The 18,106-nt window shown below is 39.4% G+C and overlaps 1 protein-coding gene across 1 annotated transcript in view; it reads right to left on the bottom strand.

Moving 5' to 3' along the window:
* Positions 1 to 219: 219 nt before the first annotated feature.
* Positions 220 to 18,106, bottom strand: part of LOC127450574 (oocyte zinc finger protein XlCOF6-like) — a 66,801-nt gene continuing 48,914 nt past the window's right edge. Inside the window, exon 3 of the mRNA XM_051714809.1 lies at positions 220 to 1,391. Within this exon, the coding sequence (XP_051570769.1) occupies positions 376 to 1,391 (1,016 nt within the window). The 3' untranslated portion in view covers positions 220 to 375. The remainder of the gene's footprint in view (positions 1,392 to 18,106) is intronic.

The raw sequence follows: 18,106 nt of genomic DNA, 5'->3' as shown, positions 1-18,106 counted from the left end.
CTAATTTCAAACATTTAAGCATACGCCTTCAGATCAAAATATTTTTAAGATAATGAGAAACATTTCAGTCAGTGTTTCAAAACTTTTGACCGGTAGTGTGTGTATGTATGTGTGTGTGTGTGTGTGTGTGTGTGTGTATATATATATATATATATATATATATATATAGTCTTGTTGTATATTCTATATATACTTTATTTTCTATTCAATTTTTAATTATTTTTTATTATTATCTATGTCTTGTTGCGGTTTTGTTTTGTTGTGCACTGGAAGCTCCTGTCACCAAGACAAATTCCTTGTGTGTAAGCATACTTGGCAATAAAGCTGATTCTGAAAATGTTAATCATGGCGAGAAATCTTTGATGTGCAAAAGCCTTAAGGTTTCTCTCTACTGTGAATTATCATGTGCATATTAAGGCTTTTTATACGAGCAAAACTCTTCCCACATTGAGAGCATATGAAAGGCTTCTCTCCAGTGTGAGATCTGATGTGATCCTTAAGGTTTCCTCTAGAATTGAAACTCTTTCGACATATAGGGCACATGAAAGGTTTCTCTCCAGTGTGAATTCTCATGTGTACTTGAAGAGATCCTTTACTTGTGAAATTATTACCACACTGAAGGCATGTGAAAGGCTTCTCTCCAGTGTGAAATAGCATGTGTCTTTTAAGACCAAATTTTTCCATGTAACTTTTTCCACACTGAGGACACGTGAAAGGCTTCTCTCCAGTGTGATTTCTCATGTGCTTGTTAAGATCTGTTTTCCGTCTGAAACCATTTCCACACTGAGGGCATGTGAAAGGTTTCTCTCCAGTGTGAATTCTCATGTGCACATTAAGGGATTGTTTAGATGTGTAACTGTTTCCACACTGAAGACATGTGAAAGGTTTCTCTCCATTGTGAAATAACATGTGTCTTTTAAGACCTAATTTGTCTATGTATCTTTTATCACACTGAAGGCATGTAAAAGGCTTCTCTCTTATGTGAGTTTTCATGTGCCTGTTAAGATCTCCTTTCCGTAAGAAACTCTTTCCACACTGAGGGCATGTGAAAGGTTTCTCTCCGGAGTGAATTTTCATGTGTGTCTGAAGACCTTGTTTCTGTCTGAAACTATTTCCACACTGATGGCATGTGAAAGGTTTCTCTCCGGTGTGAAATCTTTTGTGTCCCTTAAGGCCAAATTTCTTTGTGTAACTTTTTCCACACTGAAGGCATGTGAAAGGCTTCTCTCCAGTGTGCTTTCTCATGTGCTTGTTAAGATATCCTTTATGTGTTTCTTCAGTTATGAAATGATGAGGATTCTGATACTGATGTTCCTCCTTCACTTCATTCAGTTCTTGACTTTCTTCCACTTCTATGGGTTCTTGATTTTCCTCTTTAATTTCCATCAAGTCTAAAAAGAAAATATGAATGAATATCAAAGAAAAGCAATAAAAGTGACCCTCAATGTAATGGAAGTCTATATATTTATATATACAGTATATACAGTTATGCTCAAAAGTTTGCATACCCTTTCAGAAATTGTGAAATTTTGGCATTGATTTTGAAAATATGACTGATTTTTTAGTTAAGGATAGTGATCATATGAAGCCATTTATTATCACATAGTTGTTTGGCTCCTTTTTAAATCATAATGATAACAGAAATCACCCAAATGGCCCTGATCAAAGGTTTACATACCCTTGAATGTTTGGCCTTGTTACTGACACACAAGGTGACACACATAGGTTTAAATGGCAATTAAAGGTTAATTTCCCACACCTGTGGCTTTTTAAATTGCAATTAGTGCCTGTGCATAAATAGTCAATGAGTTTATTAGCTCTCACATGGATGCATTGAGCAGGCAAGATACTGAGCCCTGGGGAGCAGAAAAGAACTGTCAAAAGACCTGCGTATCAAGGTAATGGAACTTTATAAAGATGGAAAAGCACATAAAAAGATATCCAAATCCTTGAAAATGCCAGTCAGTACTGTTCAATCACTTATTAAGAAGTGTAAATCTTGGGGATCTCTTGATACCAAGCCAAGATCAGGTAGACCAAGAAAGATTTCAGCCACAACTGCCAGAAGAATTGCTTGGGATACAAAGAAAAACCCACAGGTAACCTCAGGAGAAATGCAGGCTGCTCTGGAAAAAGACTGTGTGGTTGTTTCAAGGAGCACAATACGATGATACTTAAACAAACATGAGCTGCATGGTCGAGTTGCCAGAAAGAAGCCTTTACTGCGCCAATACCACAAAAAAGCCTGGTTACAATATGCCCGACAACACCTTGACATGCCTCACAGCTTCTGTCACACTGTAATTTGGAGTGACGAGACCAAAATAGAGCTTTATGGTCACAACCATAAGTGCTATGTTTGGAGAGGGGTCAACAAGGCCTACAATGAAAAGAATACCATCCCCCACTGTGAAGCATGGTGGTGGCTGACTGATGTTTTGGGGGTGTGTGAGCTCTAAAGGCATGGGGAATCTTGTGAAAATTGATGGCAAGATGAATGCAGCATATTATCAGAAAATAGGGGCTATGAATAGGTTAGCCCGAGAGGGATAAGGCCGACCGGAGACGGCAGTGTGACAGAGAGTTGCGGACAACTGTCCAACACTTGTGTGTGTTTGTCTTTAAAGTCTCCGGTCGGCCTTATCCCTCTCGGGCTTCATCAGTCTAATTAGGGGCCAGTGTGTGCGGAATCACGACCCGGACCCAGCCCCGCCTTCCACCCTGCCACAGACAGTTATTTTCTTTTAAAAGCCACTCGTAACCAGCAAAGTTTAAACTTTTTTTTTTTTAGCGCAGCAGTTGATTGACAGGTGAGGGGTGGCATTTCGCTGCTGCCAGAACACATACAGAACGGATTAGCATTTACACCTCAAATGTAATGCAGTCATATTCATATGTGGTTTTTGTGATCTGATCATGAAATGTTTTAGACCCCGTTTAGACCTGTATTTAGCACTGACCACATGTGATCAGATCACCAAAAACAAATCTCAAAAGTAAAACCAAGGGAAAAGATCTTAAGTAACAGTTCTATGTTAAACCGGTGTTGCACTGGTGCCACAGTACTACCACACTCAAGCTTCATATTAAAGGAGATACCACAGTGTTTTTCATTCATTACTGCTGTACTGTACAGTGCATCCGGAAAGTATTCACAGCGCTTCACTTTTTTCACATTTTGTTATGTTACAGCTTTATTCCAAAATGGATTAATATTCATTATTTTCCTCAAAATTCTACAAACAATACCCCATAATGACAACATGAAAGTTTGTTTAAAATCTTTGCAAATTTACAAAAATAAATAAATAAAAATAATCACATGTACATAAGTATTCACAGCCTTTGCTCAATACTTTGTTGAAGCACCTTTGGCACCAATTACAGCCTCAAGTCTTTTCGAGTATGATGCAACAAGCTTGGCACACCTATTTTTGGGCAGTTTCTCCCATTCTTCTTTGCAGGACCTCTCAAGCTCCATAAGGTTGGATGGAGAGCGTCGGTGCACAGCCATTTTCAGAACACTCTAGAGATGTTCAATCGGGTTCAAGTCTGGGCTCTGGCTGGGCCACTCAAGGACATTCACAGAGTTGTCCCATAGCCACTCCTTTGTTATCTTGGCTGTGTGCTTAGGGTCATTGTCTTGTTGGAAGATGAACCTTCACCCCAGTCTGAGGTCCAGAGTGCTTTGGAGCAGGTTTTCATCAAGCATGTCTCTGTACATTGCTGCATTCATCTTTCCCTCTGATCCTGACTAGTCTCCCAGTTCCTGCCGCTGAAAAACATCCCCACAGCATGATGCTGCCACCACCATGCTTCACTGTAGGGATGGTATTGGCCAGGTGATGAGTGGTGCCTGGTTTCCTCCAGACATGATGCTTGCCATTCAGGCCAAAGAGTTCAATCTTTGTTTCTCATGGTCTGAGAGTCCTTCAGGTGCCTTTTGGCAAACTCCAGGCGGGCTGTCATGTGCCTTTTACTGAGGAGTGGCTTCCGTCTGGCCACTCTACCATACAGGCCTGATTGGTGGAGTGCTGCAGAGATGGTTGTTCTTCTGGAAGGTTCTCCTCTCTCCACAGAGAAATGCTGGAGTTCTGTCAGAGGGACCATCGGGTTCTTGGTCACCTCCCTGACTAAGGCCCTTCTCCCCCGATCGCACAGTTTGGCCAGGCGGCCAGCTCTAGGAAGAGTCCTGGTGGTTCCGAACTCCTTCCATTTACGGATGATGGAGGGCACTGTGCTCATTGGGACCTTCAATGCTGCAGAAATTGTTCTGTACCCTTCCCCAGATCTGTGCCTCGATACAATCCTGTCTCGGAGGTCTACAGACAATTCCTTGGACTTCATGGCTTGGTCTGTGCTCTGACATGCACTGTTAACTGTGGGACCTTATATAGACAGGTGTGTGCCTTTCCAAATCATGTCCAATCAATTAAATTTACCACAGGTGGACTCCAATCAAGTTGTAGAAACATCAAGGATGATCAGTGGAAAGAGGATGCACCTGAGCTCAATTTTGAGTGTCATGGCAAAGGCTGTGAATACTAATGTACATGTGATTTTTTTTTGTTTTTTATTTTTAATAAATTTGCAAAGATTTCAAACAAACTTTCACATTGTCATTATGGGGTATTGTTTGTAGAATTTTGAGGAAAATAATGAATTTAATCCATTTTGGAATAAGGCTGTAACATAACAAAATGTGGAAAAAGTGAAGCGCTGTGAATACTTTCCGGATGCACTGTATGTACGGCAGTAATATTCCTAGATAGTGGTGGTAATAGGCTGAATGGAAGTGTGATTAGACAAAATCCCAAAACTTAATAATAGAGCTGCACAATTAATCATGAAAAGATTTTGATCTCGATTCAAACAACCACGCGAGCTTACTTCTAAATGACAACAATTCAGCTATGTCTATTCACATTCCTGTGGCATGACTTTGATGACTTGACTACCACAGAAAAAAGTTTTAAAATCATATTTGGAATTACCACACTCACAAAACTTTGACATTACCAACAAGAGGAGTTACCACCTGCACCGGAGTTATTTTACTCTTATTTTATCGGGTATAGCGAAAGCCAGGTTGTGCTAGCGGCAAAAAGGCAGCAGTGAGCATCACAAGAACAAACCATCAGACAGACAAGAAATGTGAAAAGTTGAGAAGAGCAGCAGAATGAGTGAGGCAGAGGAAAGCACAAATAGGTCTAATGATCAGAACCTCCAATAACCACTGTTGAAAAAGACTGATTCAAAAAATTTATTCAAATCCTTGAAAGCGTTATAGCATGCCCTCTCATAATTATTTTTCTATAGCTAAAATATGCTTATCTGGCCACCGAGTGCAGGGAAAATGGATGGAGAGCTGCCACTTCCCCTGTTGAGGTCGGGTTTCAAGGGTTTATTGAAACATCAATGGAGCACCTGTTCAAAAACATTGATATCTTTGGATCAGCGTTGAAGAAGTCTCTGAAGGAAATGGCAGAAGCAGCAGAAAAAGGGAGCTTCTGGCTATGGTTAAGACTGAAGTATGAAAAGTGGGGTGTGCAGAAGTGAGATGGAATAGGGAACAATTTGGGATATGTGGTGAGGTAGCATTTAGATGTGGAAAGGGGTGGGGAGGAATTATTCCTGCTGACCAACTCGGTCCTTATCCATGGGTTTCTGGAGAGGGATTGAGTGGGGGAAGGAAACCAGGCCAATCTAGACATTGGACGGGCGGCTGAAGCAGTTTCGCGGCTCATCTCTAACGTAGCTCTCCTACTTAATCTGTAGGATTGAACAGGCATTGTACGGGTGGTAAGCAGAGATTGATAACTTTTTTTCTAACAGGGAAGAGGCCTTGGACGCAGAGTAGGTCTGCTCGGGGGGGGGGTGGTATTGAACCCTGGTTGTATGGTATGTCTTAATGAGAAAGAAGGACTCTCTTGATGGGAAAGCAAGAGCAAAAGGCAATCGAAGGATCCGGTGTCCAGCTGTGGGAGGTTGCAGGGAGACATCCCTGAACGCCGGCCCTCCACTAAGAGATGCTCTGGGATTAATGAGGCAAAACATCCATGATAGATGGCTCCAGGCTGATGACCCAGTAGCTGGACAACTGAAAGCACCGGCGGAGATGCAGCAGGTAGTAATGCCCAGCAAGGTTTAGCCATCTGTCTGTGCATCCGAGTATAATGCTTAAACACTATAAATCTTTTGGTAAATTTCAGTCGTGAACGACTCAAATTATTTAATAACCTATTCATAGCGGGGCCTGAGTAGCTCAGCAAATATAGACGCTGACTACCACCCCTGGAGCATGCTGGGTGACTCCAGCCAGGTCTCCTAAGCAACCAAATTAGCCCGGTTGCTAGGGAGATACTTTGAAGTATTTGACGTAACACAATGGCGTCATATTGTCATACTATATTTTGTATGGTTTGAAAATGTACAGTGTTGTTAATGAAAGATAAATTACATAAAAATAAATAAAGGAGTGTTTTAAATCTTTTTCTAACAACTCTAATATTTAAAAGATTGTGTCCCTTTCATGAAAATTATAAGTGAAAGATAATTGTCTTTTAACCCTGTGATGCCCACTGTTGTAATATTACAACATCAATTTTAGCTCTACTAAAATAAACCTGCACGTTTTTTTTTTTCTCTCCAAGACCACATTTACACAACTAATAGGTCCTATTGTTAAGCCTTGCAATGCTACTGGATGGTAGATTTTGTAAATAGGCCTGTTCTCCTGGCCATGAACTCACAACCTGCAAACTTGCCTTGAAGCTTAAAATCTTGTTTTACTAGACTGGATAACTCAACATTCAAGTAAAATGCTTAAAATATTTTTTTCTATGATTAGTAATGTCTAGATCATGCAGATATTAGGGTACTGTTGAATGCTTTGATCATATTAGATTTTGAGCTTATGTCATGTCAATGTTGTAATTTTACAACACTGGGTGAAAGGGGTAGCAAAATTTGCCTGTGCACCTTGCACATTACATGGATGAATTGTACTTCTCACCTGTTCCATGTGAAAAAATACAAATAGAAACATACTATTTTTGATCATTCACAAGTTTAAAATGTCTTCTTTGTTACCATTTTGAGTTTCAATCAAAATTAAATGACTATTAAATGATAAGTTCAAGTTGAATTAGAATAAATTTATTTCTTTGAGAATTTGAAAGTATTTGTGTAGCAATATTTGAAACTATCTGTATCTTATCATTTATAAAATATACTTAACTGGTCCTGTTTTCTTTTCTGGGCTTTGCTTGTTTGCCCAAATATCTGCTTGCTTCATGAGGGACAGGTGATAATGTTCTGGAATGTGGGGGGTATAAGTGCTATTAGCATGATAAGTGGAGGGCACAATAAGCTAGCCAGACAGTATTGTGCGAATTCTGTGGAATGGGTCAATTCTGTGGAATGGGTCAATTCTTTAAAATGTGTAAGTATGATTGGGATTTATTTGCATTGAGATTATTTAGCCTGGAAAATAATCAGTGATTTTTTTTTTTTCCATTTCAGAATGCCACCAGCCAGGATAGACCATTTAATCTACAATGTGTATGATGTCATTGATGCCGTCCAAAATGGGAAAAGTGTCTTTGAGAAGGACTCTGATACAAGTGATGAAGAGGAATGTGGAGATGCCTGCGAACTGGAAAAGGAAAATAAAAAACCCAATGACCGCCCATCGGATGATTATGTGGACATCATGCCAACAAAACCAAGCCATTCAAGAACACAGACCATGCCCCGTGACAGGTATCGTTTGCTGAAAAAGGATTTTATCAGTCCCAACACTGATTTTTCGGGTCAGGGCTATGAACAGAGCTAAACATAGTAAATGCCAAAGTTTTCATTCAGTTCATCAGGTTTTATAAATACAATCTGAACATATTTTTATAATAAACAATTTTTCATAAAAATATGACTTGTCTGATTTATCATTATTGTGTGATTAGTAGTGTATAGATATATAGGCTACTGTTATGGGGCTACATAAGCAGTACACCCTGCAAATGAACCATTAGATGTTCTCTACATTTGTTCAGACAGTGAGTAAAATCACTGAAATTCTGCTACCCAACAGGCTAAATGTTGCAATATTACAACTTTCCCCTACAAACTTACTAAAATGTAAAAAAATTAAAAATCCATTTATTTCTGCATTAGAGGCATACAACATATAAAAAGGTGAATTTTTTTTATTTTTTATTTTTTCTATACTTGGGTCTCACAGGGTTAAAGAGAAAAAAGGCTTTGACATCATATATTTACATTTTTACTTTTTGTCTAGACTTGAGAGACTTCAGAAGACATCACGTCACTTCCGATGAGTGAACATATTGAACATCAACGCTCCCTGGATTTTACGGTGTATTGTGTCATTTTTTTTTTATGGAGAGAATGTTTCAGTGTCCTGGAACAATTTTGCAATTGGGAATGGGACTCCCTGATCACTGCCTTGACTACTTAAGTAAACATTGACGGATAATTCAAAATGTTGTCCATCATTTGACAAATAAAACAAAGAACACAACTTAAACCAAGCACGTCAATTTTCCTTGTGGCTGCACTCTCTCCCTGCACGTGCTGTGTGTGTGTGTGAGCGAGAGTGTGCACTGTTTCTCACTGTCAAAAGGCACTTTTTAATGCAAAAGTAAATTAAGCGAGAAACTCCATAAAACGTTACGACATACAGTTGTGCTCAAAAGTTTGCATATCCTTGGAAAACTGGTAATATATGTACCATTTTTAAAGAAAACATGAGTGAGCAGGAAAAACATAATTCTTTTATTTCTTATGGGATTCATAATCAACTGTAGGTTATAACAGAATGGCACAATCATAAAACAAAACATGGCAACAAAGAAAAAAAATGAAATGACCCCTGTTCAAAAGTCTACATACCCTTAGTTCTTAATACTGTTTATTGCCCCCTTTAGCATCAATGACAGCGTGCAGTTTTTTGTAATAGTTTTCTAGGCCCCAAATTTTTGCAGGTGGTATAGCTGCCCATTCGTCTTGGCAAAATGCCTCCAGTTCATGCAAAGTCTTTGGTCGTCTTGCATGAACCGCACGTCTGAGATCTCCCCAGATTGGCTCAATGATATTAAGGTCAGGAGACTGTGATGCCCACTCCAGAACCTTCACCTTTTTCTGCTGTAACCACTGGAGGGTCAACTTGGCCTTGTGCTTAGGGTCATTGTCGTGCTGGAAAGTCCAAGAGCGTCCCATGCTCAGCTTTCGTGCAGAAGAATGCAAATTGTCTGCCAGTATTTTCTGATAACATGCTGCATTCATCTTGCCATCAATTTTCACAAGATTCCCCGTGCCTTTAGAGTTCACACAGCCCCAAAACATCAGTGAGCCACCACCATGCTTCACAGTGGGGATGGTATTCTTTTCACTATAGGCCTTGTTGACCCCTCTCCAAACATAGTGCTTATGGTTGTGACCATAAAGCTCTATTTTGGTCTCATCACTCCAAATTACAGTGTGCCAGAAGCTGTGAGGCGTGTCAAGGTGTTGTCGGGCATATTGTAACCGGGCTATTTTGTGGCATTGGCGCATTAAAGGCTTCTTTCTGGCAACTCGACCATGCAGCTCATTTTTGTTCAAGTATCGTCGTATTGTGCTCCTTGAAACAACCACACCGTCTTTTTCCAGAACAGCCAGTATTTCTCCTGAGGTTACCTGTGGGTATTTCTATGTATCCCGAACAATTCTTCTGGCAGTTGTGGCTGAAATCTTTCTTGGTCTACCTGACCTTGGCTTGGTATCAAAAGATCCCAGATGTAATTGTATGTGTGTATATATATATATACACACACACACATACACACACATACACACACACACACGTACACACACATATACACACACACACAACCGGTCAAAAGTTTAGAAACACTTATTCTTTATTATTATTTTATTTTTTTCACATTTTAGAATAATAGCAAAGTCATCAAAACTATGGAATAACATAAATGGAACTATGGGAATTATGTCGTGACTAAACAAAATCCAAAATAAATCAAAACTGTGTTATATTTTAGCATCTTCAAAGTAGTCACCATGTGCCTAGAATTTGCAGACATGTACTCTTGACATTTTCTCAACCAACTTCTTGAGGTATCACCCTGGGATGCTTTTTAAACAGTATTGAAGGAGTTCCCATCTATGTTGGGCACTTATTGGCTGCTTTTCTTTATTATTTGGTCCAAGTCATCCATTTCAAAAACGTTTTTTTTTTTTTTTAATAAAATTTTAGTTTTGTAATGAAATAAATTAATATGTTGGCACAATTATATTTTTGTCTACAAAACTAATTTCAAACATTTAAGCGTACACCTTCAGATCAAAAGATTTTTAAGATCATGAGAAACATTTCAGTCAAGTGTTTCAAAACTTCTGACCGGTAGTGTGTGTGTGTTTATATACAGTATTATATATATTTATATATATATATCGTGAAGGAGGGAACAAAATGAATTTATACACACACATGATGTATTTTCCCAGACAGCAAAATACCCAATGTGTAGAGAATGCACAGATGAAGTAGGTTCTTTGCCAGAGAGATGTTGACAACTGTTGTAAAGCCATCTTTCAAAAAGTTGAACACCACACATTTTAATTGCACTTATTTTTTTTCCAGTTTCATTTGAATTTTTTGTTAAAATAAATAAAAAATAAAGTTCAAAGTTTGAAATCAAGGTGGCTTGCTTTATTGTGTAGGCTTAACCCTAACCCTCTTAATGCAAATGACCCCATAGTACCACCTAGCGTCCAACCAACGGTAATACCGGTGTTCGTCAGTTTCCTGTGGAGTTTTTTCTGTGACCAACCGACCAAAAAACTTGGTCGACCAAGACTCTTCTCATCGACTAACATTTGGTCGACTATCAGGGGGCAGCCCTAAACGTTAGTAAGATTTATTTAAATCAAAAATAGTCCATTTAGAAATAATTGTCCATTTTCTATCCTGTTTTTGGCCCTCTGATTAAAAGCTCCATTTTTGGGTTGTGTCCCCTTTAAAACTTTAATGTAATACCCCCACTGCTATGAGTGGGTAACGTCATTGCATATGAAATAAGTGTCAACGCCTCCGTTGAAAATTTTCTGTAGTATAGCTGCTAAAGTAAATGTACGTTATTTTAAAGGAGTTTTGGATATTTATATTGGAAAACAAGCCAAAACAAAAACAAATCAAAAACGTATTTTGTTGCAGTGTATAATGGGGCGAAGACTACCCTCTCCCACCTTTTTGTTCGCTTCAATCCATCTTTAACTCACAAAAAAACAAACTCTCTCTTATTAATAAAGCTGCATATTGCCAATTTTCTTCACGATAAGAAACACACAGTAACACATATATTATGATAAGTCGCGAGCTATCACATTATAATCTAGCTGCATTAAGTGCACGCCTGAGGGATAAGCGTCCCCGCGACAGTGTGTGCCTGAGCCGGGTGCAGTTTCAATCTCTCCCCCTTAGATTGGGACATTCGTGCAACTCATAGAAGAGGAGCTGATAACACAGAGAAATGCCAGTTTTGGGATTTGTAGTTATTTACATGATCTGCTTCCATATTATTTGAACTTTAATAAAGCTATAATGCATTAAATATAACTGCATTCAGTCAGGCACCAACTGCAGTGCTGCTCTCACGTGTCATCAGAGTTTCATATGATCTCATGTTACGTTAAATGAGATCAAATGGGAGTTGCATGGCACCATGCGAGGGTCGGACATGTGAACGGCGAGCTCTGCGCACTTTGCTAGTTTTAATACTTTGTGTCATAAACCGGTGAGATTTGATACATCCTGTTCCATAACTGTTCTATGAAGACAACATGTCAAAGAGTTCAAAATCATCGGGCTCGAGACATTAAATGTGCTCAAGCTGAAGCCTCTGGGCTGCAGGCCAAAACCCCGGGAGTCGATTGGGCCAGTGAGTTGAAAGAGATTCAGCGTCAACTGTTGAACATGCCAGCGATGCTGACGAAGGTCATTGCTGACTTGGAAGATCTTGCTGTAATACGTCAATTGATCACGATTATCTGGAGTCATCGGAGAGGGAATTAGCTGCTAACCCGCTAGCCACCATTGAAGACTGAAAGCATCTCTGGGAAAAGTTGGAAGACCTTGAGAATCGTAACTGGCAAAACAACGTCCGAATTGTTGGAATTCCTGAGGACGAGGAGGGCCGAGATATGGTGAAATTCCTAGACAAGCTCTTCCCGAGTCTGCTCAACATAACGGGCCATAAGTTGGAAATCGAGCAAGCTCACAGAATTTCGGCTCGGAGTTCTGTGGAGGGAGACAGACCCTGATCAATTCTGGCCAAATTTCTGAGATCATCCAATGTCTCGTGTTACACGAGGCGAGGTGTAAAGGAAAGCTTTCTTGGAAGAACCACAGCATATTCTTTTTCCCAGACTTTGCGAATTTGACAAGAGAGAAACGTGATCGATTCAAGGAATGCAAGAAACTCTTACATCAGCGGAAGGTCGCTTTTGCACTGTTGTTCCCAACCAAATTGAGAATAGATACTACATATTTACATGCCCACAGCAAGCGATGTCCTTCATAAAGTCAATGGAATAAGTCATTGTATGATGCTCTTGATGCAGCCGAGTGGGCCCGACTCACTGAACATTCACAAAGCTCCTTTTTTGTCTTTTTGTGTTGGTTCCGCCTAGCGGCTGGAGTTTGTTTTGTGGAATAACACTCCTTCGGGACAGTTTTTTTGAGTGATTAGGGCATTTGTTGCAGTCATGTAACAGTCGAATGCCCGAGGAAACTTTTGTTTTCTTCTTTTTCTTTTTTTTTTTTGATGGTTCCGCTAGCAGCTGGAGCTTGTTTTGTGGAGGAACACACCTTCGGGACAGTTATGTGGATGAATCTACACGTTCTTTGTGCTTATTCCGCCTATTGCTGGAGTTTGTTTTATAGATTATTTTCTGTTGTGTAATTCTGTCTCACAAAATTTTTATAGAAGCAGACTTGAGCAATCCGACGGCAAAGTTGTCACCGGGACTCTCATAGGCATACATGAACTGTTTGTGTTTAGAGGGATTGACTCCGGTTGGGGTTGTCATGCGCAGGGTTAATGTGCACATTTTAATTTGTTCCATTTTTTTGGGTTCTGAGGGATGTTCAGGTGCTGATTGTAGCACCAATGTTGGAATGTGGTCTTTATAATTTTCTTTGTGACACAATCTATTTTTTGTCATGTCAAAATGTCAAATGTTAATATGAGCGGATTGTCTCTCTCCACGTGGAATGTGAATGGGTTGGGGCACCCCATAAAAAGGAAGGTTATTTCTTTTCTTAAATCTAAGAAATATGATATAGTGTTTCTTCAAGAAACGCATCTTTCCCCGCAGGAAGCTGAAAAATTTGGGAAGATATAGGGTGGACATGTTTCCTTTAGTGCTGGCTCAAGTAAGAGCAGGGAAGTCATTACACTGATAAGTAAGCATCTACAATTCAAATGTCTCAAACAGACTGAAGCTAAATTAGGAATTCATTATTGTTTTAACAGAAATTCTGGGGCAAAGGTTGATTTTGGCTAATATTTACACACCTAACGCTGATGATCAGTGCTTTTTTATAGATCTTGAAGAGATGTTGCAAGCCACTGGCACCCCTCATGATATAATATTGGGAGGAGACTTTAATCTATTGATGGACTCAGTCCTTGATAACAGTGAAGCAAAAGTGTTTAAGTCCCCTAAAGCAACAGTGACACTTCACAGGATGTGTAAAAATCTTGGTCTTACAAATATTTGGAGACTTTTAAACCCATCTGGTAGGGACTATAATTTTTTTTCATCAGTCCATAAGATTTATTCTAGAACAGATTTTTTTTTAATATCCAAGTCCCTCATTTCATCTGTTCTTCATTGCTCAATTGGAAACATTTTAGTCCCAGATCACGCCCTGGTGAGTTTAGAGGTGTTGCCAAATACGGAGAAAAAGAAATCATATAGTTGGCGCTTTAATGTATCCCTTTTGCAAAATCCTGATTTTCAATAAATGTTAAAGGCTGAAATGTTTATATGGAGACGAACTGGTCCTCAGTATCCTCTGTGGGCGTGGCTTGGGAGGCACTTAAGGCAGTTTTTAGGGGCAGGATCATACAGTATGCCTCATTCACCAAAAAAATCCAAAGCACGAGAACTTGTGGAGTTGGAAGGGAATATTAAAAGTGTCGAGGCAGAGCTGAAGCACTGAATGTCATCTGATGGCCTCAGAGAATTGACCCGATTGAAATACAGATATAACACTACTTTGTTGGGGAAGGTGGAGTTTTGGCTATTCGGGGCAAGACAGTCATACTTTGAGTCAGGGGACAAAGCAGGAAAACATCTGGCTAGATATATGAAGCAGAGAGAGTCTTTTTCTACCATTCCCTCAGTGAATTCTGCTGATGGTGAAATTTTTACCTCGACCATTGATATTAATAATGCTTTTGAAGAATTCTATCTTGATCTCTATAGTTCCATGTCTTCGGCTACTGATGAAGATATTAGAAACTTTGTGGAACCATTAGAACTCCCTAAACTGACAACTGAGCAAAACAATTCTCTTGAATCTGAGATAACCTTGGAGGAGCTTGGTGAGGCCTTGCCTATAGGCAAGGCTCCGAGGCCAGACGGCTTTGACGCTGAATTTTTTAGATCTTATGCTACAGAACTGGCTCCACTTTTGTTAGAAGTTTATACAGAATCATTAAAGAATGGAAAACTTCCGCCAACCATGACACAAGCCCAGATAAGTCTGATTCTTAAAAAGGACAAAGATCCAAGCGAGTGTAAGAGTTATCGTCCAATTTCCCTGATCCAGCTAGACGTTAAAATACTGTCAAAAAATTTGGCTAACCACTTAAGTTATGACATCTCTTATACATATTAGAGCCTGACCAATATGGGATTTTTGAGACAGATACCAATTTTAGAGAGGGAAAATTCACCGATTACCGATATGGTGGCCGATATATTTAATATTTGAGCTGGAATGAAAACAGACCTTTTCTATGTGGATTTTTCGAAGATTTTGCACCGATATGACTATGCAAAGGTACTCAGAAGGCTGCTTTCTTAAATATTTTTATCAAAGAATATTTGACATTATTATTATACATTGTCAACAAATTCTAGAAATGAACACTGAGAAAATAAAGAATAAATAAAAATACAATAAATAGCTTAATAAACATCAGTACTGTATGTTCAGTATAAGTCAAATGCTGACCATTAAAATAAAGAATTAAAATAAAATAAACAGCTAAATAAACATCAGTATTACTGTTTAGTATCAGTCAAATGCTGACTATATTAATACTGCTGAGACAAGAGAAAAACAGCGGCAGCAGTGATACAACGTATTCTGCAGAATACAAGTTCAGGGGAAACTTTCAATGATGGAAAACCAGTCTTTTAAATATTACATTTTATAAACGCAACGACTGGAATTGTTCGGTTGAAAGGGGTACCAAACTATGAATCCTAAACAAAACAGTTCGCTGAATACATGTTTACTCATTAGCTTCCACTCAGCTGACAACAATGAAAGTAGCTACGTGATTAACTAGTTAGCTATAAGCTCCTTGTCACGGAGAGTAAAAGACGAACGTTGTTTATTTTACTTTTCAGCATTGTGTCTCACCAACTAGGTAATAGCAGAGCGTGAAATCAACACTCAACAGACACAATCCACCACCGCACCATTGTCGCTGAGCTGCAAAAAGATGCTCTGATGTTTAACTTTCAATCTGCTACATTACTTACTGCACTGACAAACTATAGCTGGCTAACAGCAAACAGACATGAGTGACATGGTTGTTAACGTTATATTAGTTATATTGAAAAGGGAAAATGATGGGGTCATTGTTTATTAAGTTTCCAGTATGTATTTCACAAACTAGTTAACAATTTACCGTGAAGACATGCAGCTCAACTCTGCCCTATCTGCAGAGCCACCGTCAGCTCAGAGTCAGCTCTGTAAACAATGGAGTCTGAGCGTGCTCTGTTGGACAAACTACGCTATGACACCAATTCTAAAGCATTGTTTTCTGCATTATATGTTCTGAAAGTTTTCATATCGGCGCATATCAGTAAGATATACGCCAATACCGATATATTGGTGAAAGGCTAATTCTAATATTGGCCGACCGATATATCGGTCGGACACTAATACATATAGATCAGGTGGGGTTTATTCGGGGCCGCAGCTCTTCTGATAACATTAGGCATTTCGTCAATATTATGTGATCAGTAGCGAATGATCAGACTCTGGTCGCTGCAATCCCACTTGAAGCCGAAAAGGCATTTGATATGGTTGAATTGGATTATCTTTTTAAGATTTTGGAAATATACGGGTTCGGGAAAACTTTTATTGGATGGATTAAGTTACTTTATAGACACCCGGTAGCAATGGTACAAACAAATGGATTAATTTCAGATTATTTTACTCTGGATAGGGGCACCCGGCATGGTTGCCCTCTTTACCCATTATTGGTCTGTCTTGCCCTGGAACCATTAGCAGCTGTAATAAGAAAGGAAGATGATTTTCCATGGGTGGTGGCAGGAGGTATGGTGCATAAGCTTTTGCTTTATGCAGATGATATTTTATTATCCGTCTCCGACCCTACTAGATCTATGCCTTGCATGGATAACAGAATTATTAATTCCTTTTCTAAGATCTCGGGATACTGAGTAAATTGGTCTAAATCCAAAGCTTTGGCTCTGACTGCGTACTGCCCGGAAACGGCTTTTCAGCTGGGTGCCTTTCAGTGGCCCAAACAGGGCATTAAGTATTTAGGGATTTTATTCCCAGCAAATTTGTGTGAATTTGTTAGAATTAATTTTGAGATTTTCATAAGAATAAAAGATTTTGAGCGATGTGAGCAGGTGGGCTTCATTACATTTGTCTATGATTGGAAAGGCTAATGTTATTAAAATGAATTGTATTCCAAAATTCATCTACCTGCTACAGTCTCTACCTGTAGATGTCCCCCTCTTATTTGAAGCAATTTGATAGCATAGCGAAGTCCTTCATTTGGAATGGTAAATGTCCCAGATTACATTTCAGTAAGCTGCATAGGCCGATTGACATAGGTGGGCTAGGCCTACCCAAGATTTTGTTTTATTATTATGCATTCGGTCTCAGACATTTGGCTCATTGGTCGCTTCCACCTAAGAGAGCCCCTCACTGGTTTTGTATTGAACAGGAAGTTCTTGGCACTATTTCGCCATTGCAAAGCCTATCAAACTAATCAGAGAAGTTAAGTTACACCCCGTTATCTCGCATTTGCACTCAGTATGGACAAAAGTGTCCAGAGTGTTTAATTTGGACATTTATTTAAATGTTGCCTCGAGCATATGGCTGAACCCCAAATTATGTATTGATAAGTCCCCTTTCTGCTGTTCAGAGTGGATTGTGAGGGGAGTTGCTACATTCGGTGACCTATATGAGAGTGGAGTGTTGAGATCCTTTGAAAATTTGGTTCAACATTTTGGGATTTCCACATGTTTTAGGCAATTACACCTGCTCTGTACTATTTTTGGGAGTAGCATAAACCCCCTAAAGCGGCAGACACTCTGGGAGTGGTGATTACTGCTTTTGGAAAAGGTCATGAGGCATCAGTATATTACTCCCTGCTAATTCAGAGTCTGGGGATGGAGCTTTATCTTCTCTCAAAAGATTATGGTTGAAAGATTTCAATTTGGTATTGGAGGAGGGAGTGTGGGCTAGGATTTAAAAGAACGTCAAGTCTGCATCTAGAGGTGCAAGGGTGCGCCCTATGCAATTTAAGATTTTACACTGATTCTATTGGACCCCCTCTAGATTGTATAGACTTGATCTTAAAGACACACCCACCTGCTGGTGATGTCGATCAGAAGATGGAGACACAACCCCTGTTTTTTGGTGGTGTGTTAAGATCCAAGAATTTTGGTTGAAGGTTCAGAGTTGTGTGTGTGATGTATTCGGCACTGAAATTTTATTTTGCCCCAGACTCTGTATTTTAGGCGATGGGGCGCTCATAAATATAGAGAATAAGCATTTACAAAATTGGGTCATAACCAGCGT

This window comes from Myxocyprinus asiaticus, chromosome 13, assembly GCF_019703515.2.
Source record: "Myxocyprinus asiaticus isolate MX2 ecotype Aquarium Trade chromosome 13, UBuf_Myxa_2, whole genome shotgun sequence".
Lineage (NCBI taxonomy): Eukaryota > Metazoa > Chordata > Actinopteri > Cypriniformes > Catostomidae > Myxocyprinus > Myxocyprinus asiaticus.
The sequence above is the reverse complement of the archived record's forward strand: the minus strand, read 5'-3'. Positions and strand labels throughout refer to the sequence as shown.